The sequence below is a fragment of the Pelobates fuscus genome, chromosome 11 (assembly GCF_036172605.1).
Source record: "Pelobates fuscus isolate aPelFus1 chromosome 11, aPelFus1.pri, whole genome shotgun sequence".
NCBI lineage: Eukaryota > Metazoa > Chordata > Amphibia > Anura > Pelobatidae > Pelobates > Pelobates fuscus.
The window spans coordinates 85855095-85877671 of NC_086327.1; the positions used below are offsets into that span (position 1 = coordinate 85855095).

At 43.0% G+C, this 22577-nt stretch overlaps 1 protein-coding gene across 3 annotated transcripts in view; it reads right to left on the reverse strand.

Moving 5' to 3' along the window:
• Positions 1 to 408: 408 nt before the first annotated feature.
• The window catches only part of MMEL1 (membrane metalloendopeptidase like 1), a 325883-nt gene continuing 303714 nt past the window's right edge, over positions 409 to 22577 (reverse strand). For all 3 annotated transcript variants that reach the window (XM_063435947.1, XM_063435946.1, XM_063435945.1), the window contains exons 22-23: positions 2938 to 3014; positions 409 to 1428 (exon numbers count right to left, since the gene is read on the reverse strand). In XM_063435947.1, the coding sequence (XP_063292017.1) occupies positions 1329 to 1428; positions 2938 to 3014 (177 nt within the window). In that variant the 3' untranslated portion in view covers positions 409 to 1328. The remainder of the gene's footprint in view (positions 1429 to 2937; positions 3015 to 22577) is intronic.

The following is a 22577-nucleotide window of genomic DNA, read 5'->3' on the forward strand; positions in this document are numbered from 1 at the left end:
AATACCTTTTAATGAGTCCCATGATGTTAAAATAATAATAGACCTATATATCTGAGGTGGAATTGCTTTTACCTGTATTTCCTGTAGGATTAATGTTTGAGCACTTCACTCATTTACAATATTTTCATGAAAATAACATTTATTGTATAAGCAGCGGAATTTAGATAGTTTAATGGGGTCATGGGTCCCCAAAGCCCATATTGCGTTATTAAACTAATATCTTCTTTTATTCAAGCACACACAAATTAAAATTATTTAGTTTATTATTATTTTGTCCATTAATTATATTATTATTGTTACCAATCCATTTCATTAACTGTTATTTACTTGGAAAATTAAAAAAAAATGTTGCACATATACCTAATCACCATAATTTGAAACTGTTAAAAAAAAAAGACAACAAAGCAATGAAGCAATGATAATTTATTATATAGAACTATGTAATTTTACAATCTCACAAAACCTTTGCAGATAATTAATTACATTATATGTATTGTTCTTACTTTAGTACGCTATGTCAGATCTACTCTCAGCATTAAAGTTTTCACATATAAATTTACATGATCACATATTTATATATCTCATTATATCTTATCCAACAGAGACTTTTTAAAGATATATTGTGGGAAAAATATGTCCTTACAATATGAATTTCTATACATTTTTTTTTTTAATTAAAAAAACTCTGCAAGATTGTCTTGCAATGTAGGCGTATCCAACATATCTTAATCTAGTTATATAACACATTTAATAAGAATCATATAAAATTAGTTGTTTTTTTGTCACTGATACATTCAACATCTTGCCCTCCCCCCACATACAGCAAATTTATCTACTAATATTTTAAACCTGAACATTTTTTATTTTGCTTTTAAATATATTAATGAAATGTTAACATTTAAGTTGCAAATAATGACAGTCACATCAGAAACGTCAATGGGTTGTTGGCAACACTGACATATAATATTTATTAAAAGGGAAATAAATTTGAGGAAAAATATTTATTTTTAAAACTAGTATTTGAAAACCTGACAGCAGTATTTTATTTTATAACAGTCAAGCCATTAAAACAGTCAGTTACAGCATTTTATTCCAGAGATAAAACATACTGCACTAATAATTTACTTCTTCATTTTTTTCTAGTTGAACCCTAAAACAGTATGTCTGTCACCTCTCAACTCTGTCTTTGCACCACTTTTCCAGAACTCTGATCTGAACAGGGGAAACACCAGGCCACAGTGTTGGCTATAACTGTTCAATATGTGTAAGCCAGCCCAGCAGACATTTTTGTAATAATTCTTTTAAAATACCATTTTGAATCTTCTTGTCTACCAAACTCGACATTTCTCTGCAGGATTCATTTTTGTACCCTTCTTGCAATTAAATTCTTCTGAGAAAGCCTCAAAGTTTTGCAAAGAGCCCATGACCCTGAATAGATAGGAAAAGGAAAATATTACAATATTTTTGTATTTATAGTTTCTATCATAACCATAATAATTCTTGGGAGGTTTAATCGATTAAACCAAAGAGGTTCTGAATTTTTACGCCAGTCTCAGAGGCTTATCTTCAACAGGCCTTCTCAGGATGATTACTTGATGGTTGTTGAGTATCCTAATTGGTGCATTTTCTACTAGGTATTATACTTATGTACTGTGCTGATTTTTCTTTTTTTTTTCAGGAGGACAGAATTTAGTCCATGCCATGGTTCTGTTCGACATAATTTTGAAATAAAATCCATGCAGTCAGACAAAGAAGGAAAAAAGGTGCATATCATTGTTCTGACAGCAAAAAGGACTACAAAATTGCTAGGGCTAATGGATATGCAATATGAGTATTTTTTTCAATGCTATTTAATTTCAGTTGGCAAAATTAGATTAATATATCATGATTTCAAAAAACTACTAAGTGAGAGAACTTATGTCTGGATTTATTTTTTAAACTGCTGCCTAACATCATCTCCAGTGGCTGTCACTTAGACAGCCTCTCGAGGAACTTCCTGGGGCCGACTTCATCCTCTCCACACTCTGCATGGAGATGCTTAATGGTCCCCATAGAGATGCATTAAGTCACCAGCCTTCAGATGTACCCCTGAGGGAAAGCATTGAAACTGGCTAAGATCATCAGGATTCATTAATTCAGTCAGAGATATCTCCCGTTAGCGAATAACCCTGGATGGATGTGTTTTTTCTTGCAACTTTATGTGAAAACGAAGTAATTCCTTTTCTGTTTTTGTCTTATTAGAAAATAAAGATAAGGAGTTTGGACAAATAGATTTTCATTTAAAAAACAAAAAGAAAAAACACATACTTTGCATATTTTAAAAGAACACTGTCAACCTCCTCCCCCTTCCCTCCCCTCCCCTCCCAGTGTTCTCTCCCTGAGAACACTTAAGTGTACCTCAGTCAAGAGCACACATTTACCTGACTGAAAAGCACACTTCTTTGCCTGCTAATAACAACTGTTGTCATCACAAAGTACATAAGCTGCCAAGCAAAACAGTGCGATTTTTGGTTGGGTAAGAATGAGATCCCAAGGAATGTCACTTAAATGGCAGAAAGCAGGGAGAGAAAGCCATTGGATCTGTGCTCCTTTTAGATGCATTCTTGCTTTGTGTAACCCATTAAAATGGTAGATTATGAGGGTATAGTCAGCAGGTGTATTACTGATACTTTTTACATCATACTTTCCTGTGGAAAATAACTTTAATCAACAGATGATTTTTGGGAAATGGATAAATTCCATGAAGCAAAACAAGATTTGGAAATACTTATATTGCTTAATGATTCTAGAACAATGGGTAACATACAATAAAAAAGTTCTGGTCAACAACATGTATTCATTAATGGCTCCAGATCAGGCTTACATACTCCTTCTTGGCACATAATGAATGTCAGGTATTGTGTTTAGAATACTAAACCTCTCTTGTTTGAAACTCACCTGTATTTGAAGGGGCTGTGAACATCCGTCTTGATGGAATGCCTAGCATACTCTGGTCGGTATGAACCACACCACACCTGAAAATAAAAACTTTAATTATTGCTTAGAATTATTAACTAGTCTCCCACATGAAAATACATAAAAATGTGTCATATTAATCTTTATTATTAACTGTAATTTTTTTTTTGTATTTCCTGTTTTTCTTTTCTTTAGACATTTATTAGCTTTTACCTACACATTGCAATCATTTAGATACTCTCAAATGCCCATAGGTACCAACAAATAGTTAAATTATGCAAATCCTTTTGCCAAGTTTACATTTGTATTGATTATACACTGCGTGCAGAATTATTAGGCAAATGAGTATTTTGACCACATCATCCTCTTTATGCATGTTGTCTTACTCCAAGCTGTATAGGCTCGAAAGCCTACTATTAATTAAGCATATTAGGTGATGTGCATCTCTGTAATGAGAAGGGGTGTGGTCTAATGACATCAACACCCTATATCAGGTGTGCATAATTATTAGGCAACCTCCTTTCCTTTGGCAAAATGGGTCAAAAGAAGGACTTGACAGGCTCAGAAAAGTTAAAAATAGTGAGATATCTTGCAGAGGGATGCAGCACTCTTAAAATTTCAAAGCTTCTGAAGCGTGATCATCGAACAATCAAGCGTTTCATTCAAAATAGTCAACAGGGTCGCAAGAAGCGTGTGGAGAAACCAAGGCGCAAAATAACTGCCCATGAACTGAGAAAAGTCAAGCGTGCAGCTGCCAAGATGCCACTTGCCACCAGTTTGGCCATATTTCAGAGCTGCAACATCACTGGAGTGCCCGAAAGCACAAGGTGTGCAATACTCAGAGACATGGCCAAGGTAAGAAAGGCTGAAAGACGACCACCACTGAACAAGACACACAAGCTGAAACGTCAAGACTGGGCCAAGAATTATCTCAAGACTGATTTTTCTAAGGTTTTATGGACTGATGAAATGAGAGTGAGTCTTGATGGGCCAGATGGATGGATTGGTAAAGGGCAGAGAGCTCCAGTCCGACTCAGACGCCAGCAAGGTGGAGGTGGAGTACTGGTTTGGGCTGGTATCATCAAAGATGAGCTTGTGGGGCCTTTTCGGGTTGAGGATGGAGTCAAGCTCAACTCCCAGTTTCTGGAAGACACCTTCTTCAAGCAGTGGTACAGGAAGAAGTCTGCATCCTTCAAGAAAAACATGATTTTCATGCAGGACAATGCTCCATCACATGCGTCCAAGTACTCCACAGCGTGGCTGGCAAGAAAGGGTATAAAATAAGTAAATCTAATGACATGGCCTCCTTGTTCACCTGATCTGAACCCCATTGAGAACCTGTGGTCCATCATCAAATGTGAGATTTACAAGGAGGGAAAACAGTACACCTCTCTGAACAGTGTCTGGGAGGCTGTGGTTGCTGCTGCACGCAATGTTGATGGTGAACAGATCAAAACACTGACAGAATCCATGGATGGCAGGCTTTTGAGTGTCCTTGCAAAGAAAGGTGGCTATATTGGTCACTGATTTGTTTTTGTTATGTTTTTGAATGTCAGAAATGTATATTTGTGAATGTTGAGATGTTATATTGGTTTCACTGGTAAAAATAAATAATTGAAATGGGTATATATTTGTTTTTTGTTAAGTTGCCTAATAATTATGCACAGTAATAGTCACCTGCACACACAGATATCCCCCTAAAATAGCTATAACTAAAAACAAACTAAAAACTACTTCCAAAAATATTCAGCTTTGATATTAATGAGTTTTTTGGGTTCATTGAGAACATGGTTGTTGTTCAATAATAAAATTAATCCTCAAAAATACAACTTGCCTAATAATTCTGCACTCCCTGTATCCATGAAACTTCTTCAACAATTTTTGTGGCACACATGTCCTTCATAAGATCATCTCACACTTTTGTCCTTTCCATTTCTTTCTCGTACACTCTATAATCTATTTTGCTTCTGTAATTTTGAAAAGGTAAAACAAATGCAGACCTCTCACTCACTGTGCCTGGAGGGGTATCAATTGTAACTCTCTACTGAAGTCTATAAGAGCACGAGCAAGGGTAAGCAGGCTTATTATTGTAATCTGTAAAAATCAGCGGCCGACTATTTTTCCTTTACTGTACAAGTCTGAACTTCTACAAGAGTTGTGCAATGCAATATTGTGTTTTTGTAGTGTACTTACCTGCTCCACACATCTGTGCTGCTTCCCTCGTCGGGCCAGCAAGCCGAATGATCTGCACGCTTGCTCACCACCTCAGGTCGCATGGACCAAATACTCCACGTGGACGTGCGACCTGAAAAGGGAAATGGCGAATTACACTGTACTTACCATTTGGTGCTGGCGAACCGCTGTTCACTTTGGCCAAAAAATATTGACAGCTTCCATGTATTCATTTGGATGATGCCAGTTTGAAAGGAATGTCCTTATATAGTTTGAAATATTGTGATGTCATACCCACCCTTAAAGTGACCACGTCATCTAGGCGATCCCATTATCAAACATTTTGGAGTCACAGAGATGACCTGAACCAATCAGAACACGTGTAAGCCAATATAATGTTTATTTGGGCCTTTATTCAGTGCCCTATTGTGGCTTCTGCCTTGATACACATTTAGTGCTTATAAGAAGTATCTCTTAATATTTTGATACTGACCTTGGTGTTTTCCTGGTATCCTGGCTTCTGGTTTTCCTGGTTTCTGACTTTGAGTATTTCTGGAATCCTGACCCAGCTTATTTATTCATACATCCATATTTCTATTATCCTGAATGTGACTATTTCTGTTGTCTTTGTCTTTCTTATATTAAGTTCAGCCACTCTAAGGCGTAGTAATATGTTTATTTAGTAGTTGTGGGATTCGCCATTTCCTGTAAGTTTGGGTCTGACCCCGTGACAGTTTCATTGTAGAATAAGCTTGCTGTTCTGGTCTCGGTTGGCCCTGGGTTATTGGAACGTTTTGTCCAGTCATTAATAATGTTAATATGAACGGGCAATATTATGTGTCCGGAGTGAGCAAGATGGTAATAGGATATGTGGATAATATGTGGTAGAAAGGGAGTATGTTAGCTTTGTATTACTTACTGTCAGACAAAATGTGCCAGTGATTGAGATAGTGGAGGGGCATTATCATTGATTCTAGTTGCTCTATCATCAAAACGATTATGTAGCATTACACCATTCTGCATATCACAAATTCTGATTGGTTGCTAAGTCACATGCACTCCACAGTCTTTTTTTTTTATTGGTATTTGTCACTGATTGCTTGAGAATTGTAATTTGATTCCTAAATGGCCGACTAGAGCTCTCCCATGAATTAGGTTACCAGCTGTCCTGCATGATAATGTATTATGTGACAGAATAGACAGTCCAAGCTTCCTCGTGACGCAAGAATTCTCCATGTTTTAGATTCTTCTAAATATCTCCTTCCCACTGGAGTTCTAGCCAGTAGCTTTAAGGAATCCAGAGATACTACGATTTATACATAGTTTCTTTTGACTCCCTTCTGCAGAGAGATGACAGTTAAAACATTTTCTGCTACCTCCAATTGTGTAGCCTCCCCAACAGCCCAAAGGCGGCTCAGGCTACTCAAACACATATGCCCTAATTTGAGGCTTTGTGCTTTTAGGGCACTTATTAAAAAGACTTTATGAATCACCTGGATAAACTCTTAAAGGGATACTATAGTCGCCAGAAACACTACAGCTTAATGTATAGACTGGCATGTATAGTCCCTGCAGTCTTTTCAGTGTAAGCACTGCATTTTCTGCAAAAATACAGTGTTTATATTGCTGGCTAGTAACACCTCTAGTGGCAGCCACTCACAAAGGCACTAGAGGTGCTTCCTAGTATAGTGCTGCACAGGATGCTCTGCATGGAGACGCTAAAGGTTCCTCATAGAGATGCATTGGTCCAATGCATCTCTATGAAGAGATGATGATAGGCATGCACTGCGTTTTGCTGCCCATTTGGAAAACATTGGATTGACTGGGACACACAAGACTGATGAACACAGCCATGGAGTTGTAGCCAAACGGGGCTAGCCACAGTGAGAATGGTGCGTCGTAGGAGAAAATGAGTAAATCCCCTGTTTACTGATATTAAACGGGCCCGGTCACCTAAACAGCCACCTTAGGATTATCATGTCAGGAATACATGTTTGTATTCCTAACTCTATAGTATTTCTTTATGTGCTGCTGGTTTGGGGGAGGCTCCCTTAAACTGTGTCTGGGAGAGAGATATAAGGGAGTTCTCCGACTGTGATAACTGAAATGACATGTGGGAGGTGACTGCCAAAGTATTTATGAGTAGTGACTCCAGTGAAGCTATCTCATGTTGAGGTGTTTTCCTCTGGTGCTTATTGGAAAGGGGGTAGTGACAGGGGAACCTTCTATCAAATATGGTGTTGTTGACCAGAACTATTAGATATTGGGTTTTCATACATATAGTACAATCAGAAAAGCATTAAAAACCTGTTTGTAAATGAAGATCAGGAAAAGACAAATTTTAAATAATTATTTTTCCTCAGTATCTACACTGATCAGCCACAACATTAAAACCACGTGCCAGGATAGCTACTAGACCAGACGTGTGCATGTGGAGCTCTGTTCTTACCTGGCCCAAAAGAGTGAATCATCTCCCTACCATAGACCAAAACCACACAATCCCCCCCAGAGACCAAATGGGGCAAAAAAAATAAAAAATTCCGCTTGCCAGAGACGTCTAAATTAGCCGACATTCGGCTTTCATTTGAAAGGCCTGCGGGCTCAGACCAAAATGGCGCCGGAGGCGCACAGCGAGGAGAAGGCCTCAGTGAGCTCCCATGATGACAGGGAGAGCCTTACCTCACCGGCAGCGGAGGCCCACTATCGAGACTCGGAGTCAGAAGAGGACTCATCCCCAGTGACAAAGAGGGACATCAGAGACCTCCTGACGGAGATGAGGAAGGTCTGGAAGGCCGACCTCAGAGAAACCCGAAAGGAGATGGGGGCCCTTCAGCAAAGAGTCACAGCACTGGAAGCCAAAGAAGCCCACACATCACACTAGGGAGATTGCAACTACAGGGGACAGGAAAAAGCTATGATAGTGACTGGAATATAGACAGACTCTGAACTACATCAGACATGGCTTGGGCCACACATAAGGGTGACAATCACCACACCAGGAGCTCTCTCACTGTATATACGCACTCAAGATAACTAGACAGTATGCAATGCCAAAGGCGCACCAGACCGCAGCCTGTCGTGTAAGCACTCAGTAAGAATAGTTAGGCTGATGCACGTCCCAGGGCCCATACAGGTCACACACAGATGCCTGACAACTCAAGTGCCACCAGATGTCAATATATTGTGTTACTTTATTTTATGTCACTATATTGTGTTCTTTCTTTTATGTACTACAATCCAGATGTATTTTAAGCCTTAAAACTATAATAAAATACAAAAAAAAAAACACATGCCAGGTTCCCCTCGTGCTGCCAAAAGAGCTCTCATGCATTGAGGCATGGACTACACAAGTCCTCTGAACATATCTTGTGGTATCTGGCACAAATACATTTTCAGCAGATCCTTTAAATCCTGCAAGTTTGAGGTGGGGTCTCTATGGATTGCATTTGTTGTTCCAGCACATGCACTAGATCAGGGGTGTCCACAAGGTAGATCACCAGATGTTGAAGTTTTACAACTCCCATGATACCTCACATACATTTAGAATTATTAGAAGCTGTAGTTCAAAAACATTTTGGCACCCTTACCTTTTGGGCACCCCTGCCCTAGTTGTTAATTCAGACTGAGATTTGGTAAATTTGGAGGTCAAGTCAACACCTTAAACTCTTTTTGATGTTCCTCAAACCATTTCTGAAAAATGTTTCAAGTATGACAGGGTGCATTATTCCGCTGAAAAAGGCCAATGCCATCAGGGAAAACCATTCCGTTGAAGGGGTCTACGTGGTCTGCATACATCTCCAGGCAGCTGTTACGTGTGAGAGAAACAGCCACATGAATGCTAGAACACAGGGTTTCTCAGCAGAATATTGCTAAGGGCATAACAGTGACTCTGCAGGCCTGCCTTCTTCCCATTGTGCATCCTGCTGCCATCTCTTTCCCAGATAATCGACGCATACGCACCTGGCCATCCACCTGATCTGAGGTTTTTCAGTAATCTGAGCTAAGTAGCTCTTTTGTGTGATCGGACTAAAACTGGCTAACCTTCACTCCCCACGTGCATCAAAGAACCTTGGGCACCCATGACCCTGACGTCCGTTCACCGGTTGTCCTTCCTTGCACCACTTTTGGTAGTTACTAACCACTGCATACCGGGAACACCCCACAAGGCTTGCAATTTTGGAAATGCTCTGACCCATCATTATTTGGTGCTTGTCAAAGTCACTCAGATTTTTTTGCTTGCCTATTTTTCAAGAGCTGACTGTTCACTTGCTGCTTAATATATCTCACCCCTTGACAGGTGGATTGTAATTAATAAAATTAATGCTATTCTCTTCACCTGTCAGTGATTTAATGTTGTGGCTGATCTGTGTATTAAGAAGGAACCTATGGCAAGAGACATGTACATGATTGCTGTAAAAATACTTGCAGAAAAATTGTGATTGCATGACTCAAGACAAGGTGCTGCATGGTGCTGCAGCAACAAAAGAAAGTTAATGTAAACTTAAAACAAGCTGTGTGGAAATAAGCAAGCTTCTGTTTTTAATCTGTAAGGGTTCTTTGCTTTCATGAATTGTACCAGAGGATTGGAAAAATGTAAATGTGGTTCCTATATTCAAAAAAGGTACCTTTCAAATTATAGACTTTTGAGCTTAACTTCTGTGGCTAGGAAAGTTTTGAAGGGTTATTAAAGGGACACTCCAGGCACCCAGACCACTTCTGCCCATTGGAGTGGTCTGGGTGCCAACTCCCACTACTCCTAACACTGCAAGTGTAATTATTGCAGTTTTTTATAAACTGCAATAATTACCTTGCAGGGTTAACTCCACCTCTAGTGGCTGTCTACTAGACAGCCACTAGAGGTCACTTCCTGCTCTATAGCACAGGAAACCTGTGCTAGAGCGTCGCTGGACGTCCTCACCCTGTGTGAGGACCTCCAGCGTCGCTCAAATCCCCATAGGAAAGCATTGAAATTATTTTTCAATGTTTTCCTATGGGGAGCGCTAATGCGCATGCGCGGCATTGCCACGCATGCGCATTAGGTCTCCTCGGCCGGTGGGCAGGATCAGTCTCGCCCACCGGCTGACGCAATGGAGAGGAGGAGCGTCGCGGAGGATGAGACACCGGCGAGGGACATCGCCGCTGCCTCAGGTAAGTGACTGAAGGGTTTTTCACCCCTTCAGTAACTGGGGATTGGGGGGTGGGAGGGTTGAGGGACCCTCCAGTGCCAGGAAAACAGATCGTTTTCCTGGCACTGGAGATTCCCTTTAAGGGATAATTCTCAGGGATTATTGAGAAGAACATTTTGTATTAGCAAAAATCAGCATGGTTTTATGAAACATAGCTCATTGCAAACTAACTTAATTGCATTCAGTTATGTTTCAGTACATGCAGATGACACAAAACTGTAAAGTAATACAATGTGAGCAGGATATTACTTCACTGCAGAGGGATTTAGAAAGATTGGGGAAATGGGCACTCAAATGGCAGATGAAATTTAATGTAGATAAATGCAGTTATGCACTTTGGGTAAGTAATGCACAAGCAATTTACACCCTAGATCAGTGATGGCGAACCTTTTTGAGCCCGAGTGCCCAAACCTCAATACATGCCAACTTTTTTTTCCTTAAAGTGCCAACACGGCAATTGCGTGTGTGTGTGTGTGGGGGGGGGGGGTGCGTGTGTGTGGGGGAGGGTGCGTGTTGTATGTGTAAATGAGGGGTGCGTGTGTGTGGGGGAGGGTGCGTGTTGTATGTGTAAATGAGGGGTGCTGTGTGTGTGTATGAGGGGTGCTGTGTGTGTGTATGAGGGGTGCTGTGTGTGTGTGTGGGGGTGCTGTGTGTGTGTGTGTTGGGGGGGTTGCTGTGTGTGTGTGTGGGGTGCTGTGTGTGTGTGGGGGTGGGTGCTGTGTGTGTGGGGGGGTGCTGTGTGTGTGTGGGGGGGTGCTGGGTGTGTGTGGGGGGGTGCTGTGTGTGGGGGGAGTGCTGGGTGTTTGGGGGGAGTGCTGGGTGTTTGGGGGTGAGTGCTGTGTGTTGGGGGGGGGGTGCTGTGTGTTTGGGGGGTGCTGTGTGTTTGGGGGGGGTGCTGTGTGTGTGTTCGGGGGGGGTGCTGTGTGTGTGTTTGGGGGGGTGCTGTGTGTGTGTTTGGAGGGGTGCTGTGTGTGTGTGGGACAGGTGCTGTATGTGTGTGAGAGGGGTGCTGTATGTGTGTGAGAGGGGTGCTGTGCTGTGGGGGGTAAGGGGTACTGTGTGGGGGGTAGGGGTACTGTGTGTGGGGGAGTAGGGGTACTGTTGTGGGGGAGTAGGGGTACTGCTGGGGGTAGAGGTACTTCTGGGGGGTAGGGGTGCTGCTGGGGGGTGGGGTGCTGCTGGGGGGGTGGGGTGGGGTGTTGCTGTGGTGGGGTGGGGTGTTGCTGTGGTGGGTAGGGGTGGTGCTGTGGTGGGTAGGGGTGGTGCTGTGGTGGGTAGGGGTGGTGCTGGGGGGGTGGGGTGGTGCTGGGGGGGTAGGGTGCTGCTGGGGGGGTAGGGTGGTGCTGGGGGGGTGGGGTGGTGCTGGGGGGGTACGGTGCTGCTGGGGGGGTACGGTGCTGCTGGGGGGGTAGGGTGGTGCTGGGGGGGTAGGGTGGTGCTGGGGGGGTGGGGTGGTGCTGGGGGGGTACGGTGCTGCTGGGGGGGTAGGGTGGTGCTGGGGGGGTGGGGTGGTGCTGGGGGGGTACGGTGCTGCTGGGGGGGTAGGGTGGTGCTGGGGGGGTAGGGTGCTGTGGTGGGTAGGGGTGGTGCTGGGGGGGTAGGGTGCTGTGGTGGGTAGGGGTGGTGCTGGGGGGGTAGGGTGCTGTGGTGGGTAGGGGTGGTGCTGGGGGGTAGGGTGCTGCTGGGGGGGGTGGGGGGGTGCTGGGGGGGTAGGGTGGTGCTGTGGGGGGTAGGGGTGGTGCTGGGGGGGGGTAGGGTGGTGCTGTAGGGGGTAGGGGTGGTGCTGTGGTGGGTAGGGTGCTGCTGTGGGAGGTGGGTAGGGTGCTGTGGTGGGTAGGGGTGGTGCTGTGGGGGGTAGGGGTGGTGCTGTGGGGGTAGGGGTGGTGCTGTGGTGGGTAGAGTGCTGTGGTGGGTAGGGGTGGTGCTGGGGGGTGGGGTGCTGCAGGGGGGGTAAGGGTACTTCTGGGGGGGTAGGGTAGGTGCTGTGGTGGGTAGGGTGCTGTGGTGGGTAGGGGTGGTGCTGGGGGGTAAGGGTACTTCTGGGGGGGTAGGGTGCTGCTGTGGGTGGTAGGGGTGGTGCTGTGGGGGGTAGGGGTGGTGCTGTGGGGGTAGGGGTGGTGCTGTGGTGGGTAGGGTGCTGTGGTGGGTAGGGGTGGTGCTGGGGGGTGGGGTGCTGCAGGGGGGGTAAGGGTACTTCTGGGGGGGTAGGGGTGGTGCTGTGGTGGGTAGGGTGCTGTGGTGGGTAGGGGTGGTGCTGGGGGGTAAGGGTACTTCTGGGGGGGTAGGGGTGGTGTGTTAGTATCCCACCCCCTCCTTCTTACCTTCAATGAAGTGTGGGGGGGGGGACACAGCCATCCCTGGTGGTCCGGTGGTGGTATGTACTGCAGGGGGAGGGAGGGCGTGCCATAGGTTCGCCATCACTGCCCTAGATGGTAGTGAATTAGGTATAACACACGGGAAGGATTTGGGGAAGTAGTCAACAATATGCAATGCCAATCAGCAATAGCTAAGGCCAGTAAGCTATTGTCATCTCGGGATGAAAAAACTATTTTGCCTCTGTGAAAATCATTGATAAGACCACACCTTGAACATGCTGTGCAATTTTGGGCACCTGTGCTAAAGAAGCATATTATTGGACTAGAAAAAGTGCTGTGGCGTGCTAGAAAATTAACAAAAAGAATGGAACGTTTTAGTTATGAAATAAAGTTAACACATCTAAATCTGGTTAATTTAGAAAAACGGCACCTCAAAGGGAGTATGATAGCATTATCATTATTATTGGTATTTATATAGCGCCAGCATATTCTGTAGCGTTTTACAATATTATTAAAGGGGGAGAATTATCTTTAGATCCTTTTTTATTTAAGAGTATCAAAAAGAGAATACATTTAATACATCAGTTGTCAAATTTTACATACTTAATACAAAAAAATTGCTCGAGGTTTGTAAACATGTCCTAGGTTTTCCATCTCTAACTGTGATATCTAAGCTCAGGGTCCTATGCATTATATCGTTACTACACACTTATCTAATAAATCTAGCCATTGTATAAATGTTATACTGTTTCTCATTGCTTTTGGGCTAGCGCTAGACCAATCAAAACCTTTTTCCATCTTCAGCTGGTATCTTACTTGCTCTATAAGTTCTAATATAGTAGGTATATTTCTCAATTTCCAGTTTCTGGCTATTAATAGCTTAGATTCGATCAGGACATTAGTGATTAGGATCACATTTTTCTCTTCACAATTTTTATCTGTAATATGCAATAAGGTGAATTCTGGTGTGTTTTTAATCAATGATATTCCCATGTTTCTCAAAAATATAAAAACCAGATTCCAAAATTCTTTTATCATTGGGCAATCCCACCACATGTGGGTATATGTTCCTTTATGGCTGTAACATCTCCAGCAAATATCCAGTTTTTGTGGGTATATAACTTTTAGTTTTGTGGGAACCATATACCAGCGGTTTATTACCTTAAATAGGTTTTCCTGTGAATTTATACTATGAATAAATTTATTAGCAGTATTCAAGGCATTGAAACACTTTTCAATGGATATAGTAGTTTTTATTTATTTTTTTATTTGACAATTTCTATTAGGGTTTTTGTTTGAGGTACAGAAAGAAAAAAAGGGGGGGGAGCTGAGCAGCATCAATGTAAGCATTCAACATGATGGCACAGTATCAATGATGCAGTTTCATACATTTCTAACAAGTAGTTCTATATAAGCACTGTAACAGTTCGACATAAATGTTATGCAGTTGTTATGGAGTTGCTGTATGATTCAGGTGTGTCAAGGGTCAAGTGTAACACACCCTCTGTCTGTTTTCGGACCTTTCCATATTGCACCATCTCTTGTCGTGTCGCACAATGTGCACTATTGGTAGATGTATTCCCAGTGGTGGTCCCTGCATCTAAGGTACGGTTCAGGATCTTATCATGTCTTGTGGGTGGGTCTAGGGTGCCAAGGTAGTGTTCCCACTAATGATTGTTGGCCACAGGCCATGCCGAGGCAGCGCCTATCTGCTCCCTCGGCTTTCGGCTATGCAACAGTGTGCTGCTCAGAAAAGGAAAAGAGAGATTTTCTGCCACAGTGCTCCTAGTACTCCTTCCACTCTGCAAACCTTTGGTGAGTAGGTCTCATGTGTATGTTTTTAGGAGATTTATGGGTCTCTCAGCCCTAAGACAAGAGTGTTCTGTTCCCTTCTTTCCCCTTTTCTCTCATCGACCCCGGACTGACACCTCCAACACCTGTTGGGGGAGTTGGGGTACATGCGCGATAATCTATCAGGTACGTGGTACCAACAGTATTGCAGTTTCCGCACCAGTTCCAGGTGTGCTGCGCACGTTGTGTTGTGTCTATGTGCTATACCTGCACTCTCCCACTGCTCTCTCTTGAGTGAGTATCCTAATTCATTGTGCCATGCTTCCCTATGACTTCCTGTGTCCATGGTGGAGGCTCTATTAAGTAGGTTGTAAGTACCAGACAGGGTCTTCCTTGGTGGTGAGGTGATGTTGACAGGCATAGTTTTTCAAATTCGGTAAGTTTGTCTCTCTTGTGCCCTCTTGCAATTTCTTTGCATGTAGGATTTCACTTGGAGATAGGCAAACAGGATTCTGGGAGGCAGGTCAAAGGTAGCCTGCAATTCTGGGTATGGTATGAGTCCCTGTTTCTCCCAAAAGTGGTGTAGGTATGTGCAGCCTTGTTGGACTCATTGTTTGCTGTTGAAGGGCGATATCTGGATATCAAGGCTCGACATCGGGATCGCCAGTGAGGTCGGGCCGACCATGTACACGGCCGATCTGGTTCGATCCCAGATGTGGAATGTCAGTCTAGTTGTCGGGAGGGTCTTGTCAGACAATGTGTGGTCTGTCGCAGGGAGCCAGTATAGTGGTTTTAAGTCCTGTACACCCACCCACACTGCCTCGATGTCTTCCCATTGGGGTCTATTGTCTGTCACTTGTGTTGTCACCACTACCGATGTCACTGCTGCTTTATAATACAGTTTGACATTAGGAGACCCCATTCCTCTGTCTGTCGTGACCCTAGTCAGGGTAGATGTTTGAATTCTGGATTTGCGATTTTGCCAAATGAAGAGGTCTTTGACCTTCTGTAGTTTGGCCAAAAAAGGTTTGGGTAGGTGAACTGGCAGAGTTCTTGGGAGGTATTCGTATTTGGGGAGTAGTACCATTTTGAATGCAGCGATTCTACCGAGCCATGAAAGAAATACCCCCTTCCATTGTTGCAGTGTGTTGGAGAATTCCTGGAGTAGGCAGTCATAGTTATGTTTGAGTATACATCTGGGGAGGTGTTTTGGTAACTTAATTCCTAAAAACGTTAATTAGTTGTCCCTCCAGTCAAATTGGAAGGATGCTTGTAATACTTGCTTCTGTGATGCCGCGATACCTATGCCGATGACCTGGGTTTTGGCCACATTCATTTTGTAATATGAGTGTTTCCCATTAACCTCAAGAGGTTGGGGAGGAAGATCTGTGGTTGGTACAGTGTAATGAGGATGTCATAGGCAAAGAGGTTGGTTTTGTATTCTCTGGAAAAGGGGAAAACCCTACATACCCCTGTATGTTTGCAAAAACCCATAAACCTGTACATTGGGGCTACTGCTGTACCCAGGAGATGTTGCTGAACACGTATATCGGGGTGTTCTTTGTCAATAACACATAACAGGAACTGAGAATCCATGCCTAAAGTACAATGTGAGAGAAAAATAACAACAACAAAAAATGAAAACCCAAATGTTTGACAAAGACTGGTGGTAGAATTAGTTCATGGAAAGTGTTAAAATACCACCATTTGAAATACCCTAGAGTATTTATATTGTCAAGCATACATTTTTTCCCAAATAGGACATGGGTGCATGATGACCAGCTGTGAAAATTCCAAGTTGGAAAACTGGAATGCGCACCCTCCAAATAAGGTATTTTAGCCCCCAGAGAACCCAACACACAAGTACATGGGTGGTATCACTGTATTTAGGAGATGTTGCTGAACACATTTTGGGGTGTTCTTTGGCAGTAACCCTTAAAGTTCTCAGTACGTGTATTGCTATGTGTGACAAAAAAATCAACAATTATTTATTTTTCTAAATTTGGCATAGATTGGTGGCAACATGGTTGCATGAAAAGAGTCAAAATACCCCAAGTTTAATACCTTAGGTCGTCTTGTTTTAAAAAATATATACATGTGAAGGGTTATTCAGGGATTCCTGACAGATATTAGTGTTACAATGTAACTTTCATTAATTTTGAAAAAAAATGGTTTGGAAATAGCAAAGTGCTACTTGTACCTATTGCCCTATAACTTGCAAAACAAAGCTAAGAACATGTTTACATTGGGTATTTCTAAACACGGGAACAAAATTTAGAAACTATTTAGCATGGGTGTTTTTTGACAGTTGTAGATTTTGTGGCTCAAAGTTAGAAAAAGTGTGTATTTTTAAAAAATTTCATCATATTTTATAATGTTTTCTATAGTACATTTAATGATATGATTAAAATAATGGTATCTTTAGAAAGATAATTTAATGGCGAGAAAAACGGTATATAATATGTGTAGGTACAGTAAATGAGTAAGAAAAGATTACAGATAAACACAAGCACCGCAGAAATGTAAAAACAGCCCTGGTCCTTACCGGTAAGAAAATTAAAAATGGTCTGGTCACTAAGGAATTAAACTTGGCTTAGTTTTCAAATTATTCAATCTTTTAACTAGGTTATTTATAATTAAATTCTGTATAGATTTTGTATGAGGAGGTACCCATGTATTATTATTCCACAAATTTTTTTATCGGATATCTCAAATTCCATTTTGTACCATGCCTCTTGAAAATTGTTTTCATTATGCATCATTTGGATGTGGTATAACGCATTTGCATCATAATAGTGTTTAATAGAGGATAAGCCAAGCCCTCCTTTTTTATTTTTAAAGCTATGATCTTAGAAAAACAGCCCCCTAGAGGGGATATGATAGTATTATTATTATTATTATTATTAGTATTTATATATCACCAGCAAATTCCGTAGCACTTTACAAAATTATAGGAGGGGGAGATTTGACAATAAATGAGACAATTACAAAAACTTACAGGAACAATAGGTTGAAGAGGGCCCTGCTCAAACAAGCTTACAGTCTATAGACGGTGGGGAGTAAAACACAACAGGACAGGAGGTAGCAATCAAACAAGGTGAAGTGAAGCACAGCTGGAGGAGAGAATAGAGTGCTTCCCTTTTGGAGAGAGCAGGGGACAGGTATGTGAGGTAGAGGTTACTCTGAGAGGCCATAAGCTCTTTAAACAGGACTATACATAGGACAAGAGATCACCTACCTAGACTTGAAGAAAGGAGATTTAGTCTAAGGCAAAGGGAAGTTTTTTTTTTACAATAAGAACAAGAGGATCTGGAATTCTCTGCCTAAAGAGCTAGTTTTATCAGAGTCTATACAGATGTTTAAACAGCAACTGGGTGAATACTTACAGAAACATATTATTCAAGGATATAATTTTTTAATATGTGGGGTAACAGCTTTTTGACCTAGGAGATATCTGATTACCATTCTGGGTTCATGAAGGAATTATTTTCTTATTTGTTAAAAAAATGGAAAGCTCTTTCAACTTGGTTTTGTTGCCTTCTTTTGGATCAACAGCAAAAAACAGCAATTTTACTTACCGTAAATTCCTTTTTTCTTTGTATAGTGGCAGTACTCACAGTTGGGTTGTTCCTTCCAATCTGGGACAAGAAGCTCCCCCTTCTTCCGGTTTTTATGCCTGTGCTCCGCCTGCTGCCTCCATAAATCCTGTATGCCCTGAACACACGCCAGTAATAAAAAGAACCCAAACGGAGACTGAGTCATGCAAAACACATTTAATCTATGCAAAAAAAGTGGAGGGAAAGCCAGTACTGCCACTATACAAAGAAAAAAGGAATTTACGGTAAGTAAAATTGCTGTTTTTCCCTTCGTATAGTGGCAGTACTCACAGTTGGGATATAACAAGATCCCCGTAAAAACGAAAGGGTGGGAACTCAGCAGGCCACAGCTTGCAACACCTTACGCCCAAATTCAGCCTCAGATGATGAGAATATGTCCAGCCTATAATGCTTGATAAAGGTATGCAATGAAGACCAGGTAGCCGCTTTGCAGATGTCTTCAGGAGAAGCCGCAGCTCTTTCAGCCCATGAGGTAGCCATAGCCCTAGTTGAATGAGCCCTCAATGGAAATTTTAGGGGAATCCCTTTGGAGCGATAGGCCAACCTGATGGTATTTGTCAGCCATCTAGCTAATGAGGGTCCAGAGACAGCATTACCCACACATTTGCCTTGAAAGTAGACGAAAAGATGATCTGAGGATCTAAACTCCTGAGTTTTATGAAGGTAGCATTTCAGGGATCTCCTAACATCAAGGAGATGCCATTTCTTTTCCAGCTCAGATGTGGGCGATTGACAAAAGGCCGGCAGAACAATAGGCTGGTTGATCGAAGCACTTGAAATAACCTTAGGCAAAAAAGAAGGTCTGGGATGTAGAACTACTTTCTCTTGATGAAAAATGGTGAATTCCGGCGAAGATGATAGAGCTCGGATCTCACCAATTCTCCTAGCGGAGGTAACCGCCACCAGGAAGGCCGTCTTGAAGGTAAGAAATTTGATGGAGACTTGACACAAAGGTTCAAATGGTGGTTCACAAAGGGCCTGAAGAACCAGAGACAAATCCCATGTAGGAAAGGAAACCAGCCTGGGAGGCCTCTTCAACCGTATGGACTTAATAAACCTTCGAACAAGAGGGTTAGATGCAATATCCTGAACCAGGAAGTGACTAAGCGCAGAAATCTGGCCCTTGAGTGTAGACACCCCTAGGCCGGCTTCAAACCCATCTTGCAAAAAAGAAAGAATTTTCGGAACCGAGGCTTTGGCCGGATCAGAATTCCGGAGATAACACCAGGTTCTGAACTTCATCCAAACCCTGAAATAGATTCTTGAAGTGGACGAGCGGACAGATGACAGCAAAACGTCACATAGACGGTCAGAAAGACCCTGACCTTGGAGTATCATCCTTGCAGCAACCATGCCGTCAGGTGAAACATTGCTAGGGTTTCTTCTGGAAGCTTCACGTTCTCTAAAATGTGAGAAGAGACCGGGAGGTGCCAACGAGAGATGGCCATGTTTTCCACTTCCGAAAACCAACTCCTGTTCGGCCAGAAGGGCAGGACTGCCAGAATTCTTGCCTTCTCCCAACGTATTTTCTGAACAATTCGTGGGATAAGGGCTATAGGAGGGAAGACATAAGCCAGATCGAAAACCCAAGGGAACGATAGACCGTCTAGGACATCTGGGTAATCTTTTGAATGAAGTGACGCAAATCTCTGCACCTTTCTGTTCCTCCTTGTTGCCAACAAGTCCATCTCTGGCCTGCCGAAGCGTGCAACCAGCTCCAGAAAAACTTCGCTTGATAGAGCCCAGTCTGCTTGGGACCAATGGCTTCTGCTGAGGTCGTCTGCAATAACGTTTAGAGACCCTTTGATATGGGTAGCTGATATTGCGCAAAGATTTGCTTGGGCCCAAGTCAAAATGTGGTAGCAAAGATCTTGAAGAGCTTTTACTTTTGTGCCCCCTTGGCGATTCAAGTAGGCCACCGTAGTGGCGTTGTCCGACTGAATCCTTACCGACTGATTGGCGATGAGAGAACTGAAGGAAATTAGGGCTTCCCAAACCGCTTTTAATTCCCTGAAATTCGAGGAAGCGCATGCCTCTTCTTTGTTCCAAAGCCCTTGATGGAAATGAGAGCCTAGATGAGCGCCCCAACCCGTCTGGGAGGCATCTGTGGTTATCGTAATCCACTGTTTTAGTGCGAACGACAGGCCCTTTGAAATGTTGTCTCTTACTTTCCACCAGTTCAGTTGTTTTTTCACCGTGTCGGATAGACGGAAGGGAGCGTCCAGATCTTCCTGTTTTCGCGTCCACTGGGATAGAATGTCCCACTGTAATGGTTTGAATTCCGCTTTTGCCCAGGCGACGGCAGGTATTGTCGCCGTTAGGAGGCCTAGCAACCTCATAGCATCTCTGATTGAGCTTAGGTTTCTTTGCAGCTTTGATACTGCTTTGAAAATCCCCACTTGTTTCTTTTTTGGAAGAAAAAGAGATAGGGACTGGGAATCTATCCGAAGCCCCAAGAATACTAAACTCCGAGACGGGGTTAATTCGGATTTTTCCAGGTTCAGGATCCAACCGTGATCTTTTAAAACCTTCCTTGCAATCTCTAGATGAAGTTCTAGTAGTTGTCCTGACTGTGCTTTCAGGAACCAATCGTCCAGGTATGGAACAATCGCAATACCTTTCAGACGTAGAACTGCTGCCACGGGTGCCAGAATTTTTGTAAAAACTCGAGGGGCTGAAGACAGGCCAAAGGGAAGAGCCTTGAACTGCAAATGGAGAATCCTTCGCCTTTTCGTTAGAACTGCAAATCTGAGAAACTTCCTGGAAGATTCTGCCACTGGAATATGCAGATAGGCGTCTTTTAAATCCAATTTTGCCATGAAATCTCCCTTTTGTAATATGTGTGTTACCGACAGAATGCTCTCCATACGGAACTTCTGGTATGGTATGCAGGTGTTGACTTGCTTTAGGTCTAGAATCGGACGAAAGGATCCATCTGGTTTTTGCACCAGAAAAAGGCGTGAGTAGACTCCTTGAAATTCCCAACCTTTGGGTACCTTCTCCACCACATTTTTTCTTAAAAGGATGAGTGCTTCCGTAAGCAGGGCCTCTGTTTTTACCTTTGAAGGATAGCTCGACAGAAGGAAGGATGGCCGAGGACTTGATGAAAACTTTATCCTGTAACCTTCTGAAACGGTTCTTAAAATCCACCCATTTGAAGTACTCTTTCTCCATTCGTGGGTGAAGAACCGAAGGCGTCCTCCCACTCTTTTGGCGTCAAAACTTCCTCTTTTTCTCTTGCCTGTTGGATTCATGCCTAGACCACTGGCTGTTGTTGCCACCCTGTCTGTGGAACCTGCGAAACCGCCCCTGGTAACGAAAGGGCCGCTGGCTCTTGTACTGGAATCTCTTAAATCCCTGGGCTCTTGGTTCCAGCGGAAGGGCTTTCTTTGTATCTGACATATGTTTAATAATGTCTTCCAACGGGGTACCAAACAGCTTGTTCCTCTCGAAGGGTAATTCACATAACGCTGCTTTCGATGCTGAATCAGCAGTCCATGTTCGAAGCCAAAGAGCCCTCCTGGCTACTGATGATAACCCCATAATTCTTGCTGATAAACGAAGAAACTCCTCAGCAGTATCCGAAAGGAATTCATTGGATAGCTTCAGCAGGAACATGAGATGGGAAGGGTCCGTATCGGATTTTCCCATGAGGGAATCTTCCAGTGCTTGAAGCCAAACACTCTGGGCTCTGAGCACTGCTGAACCCGCAATTTCAGCTCTGCACTGAAAGCCTGCGGCCTGGTATATTCTTCTACATGAAGTTTCGGCTCTTTTGTCCATAGGATCTTTGAGGCCAGAGACTTCGCCAATGGGTATAGTAGTTTTCTTAGATAGTTGGGCAATCTGAATATCTACTTTAGGAAGATCTTCCCACTTTTCCTCAGACTGGAGTTTGAACAGTAGTTTAAAATGTTTTGAAATGAACGCCCGTCTTTCAGGATTCTTCCATTCCCTGTGAAGGAGATCCAATATTTTTGGAGACATAGGGAAACCTTTAACCTTCACATTGGTAGGTTCCGTCTCTTGAAAAGCCGCACTCACTTCTTTAATGAATCTTTTCAACTCTTCTGGTGGAAAACCCTCCTCCACACTAGAAGTTAAGCTGGAAATATCCGAAGGAGAAGAAAGGGAACATTCTCCAGAAGAGACGTCAGACTCAGAAGGGGATCTATTCCTCCTACGCTTTTTAGGCAATTTCTCCTGAATTGCAGGGTCTTTCTTCATCGTATCTTTAAAAGACTCAAATGTCTGGGACAAATTTTCCTGAAACCAGCCCAGGAAGGATGCCATATCCGACTGTTTTGTTTTTTCCAGTAATTCAGAAGCGCACTGGTTACATGTCTTTTTGCGACATCCGTCAGGTAGAGGAACAGCACATTCCAGACAACATAAGTGCTTAGACTTGCTTGTGGCTTTTTGGGCACAGAAATAGACATCTTGTCCTTATCTGCCTTGTCCGGAGCTATAGGGCTGGACATATCTGTGAATCAGAAAAAAAGGAATGAAATTAATAAAATTTTAAATAAATTTTTTAAAGA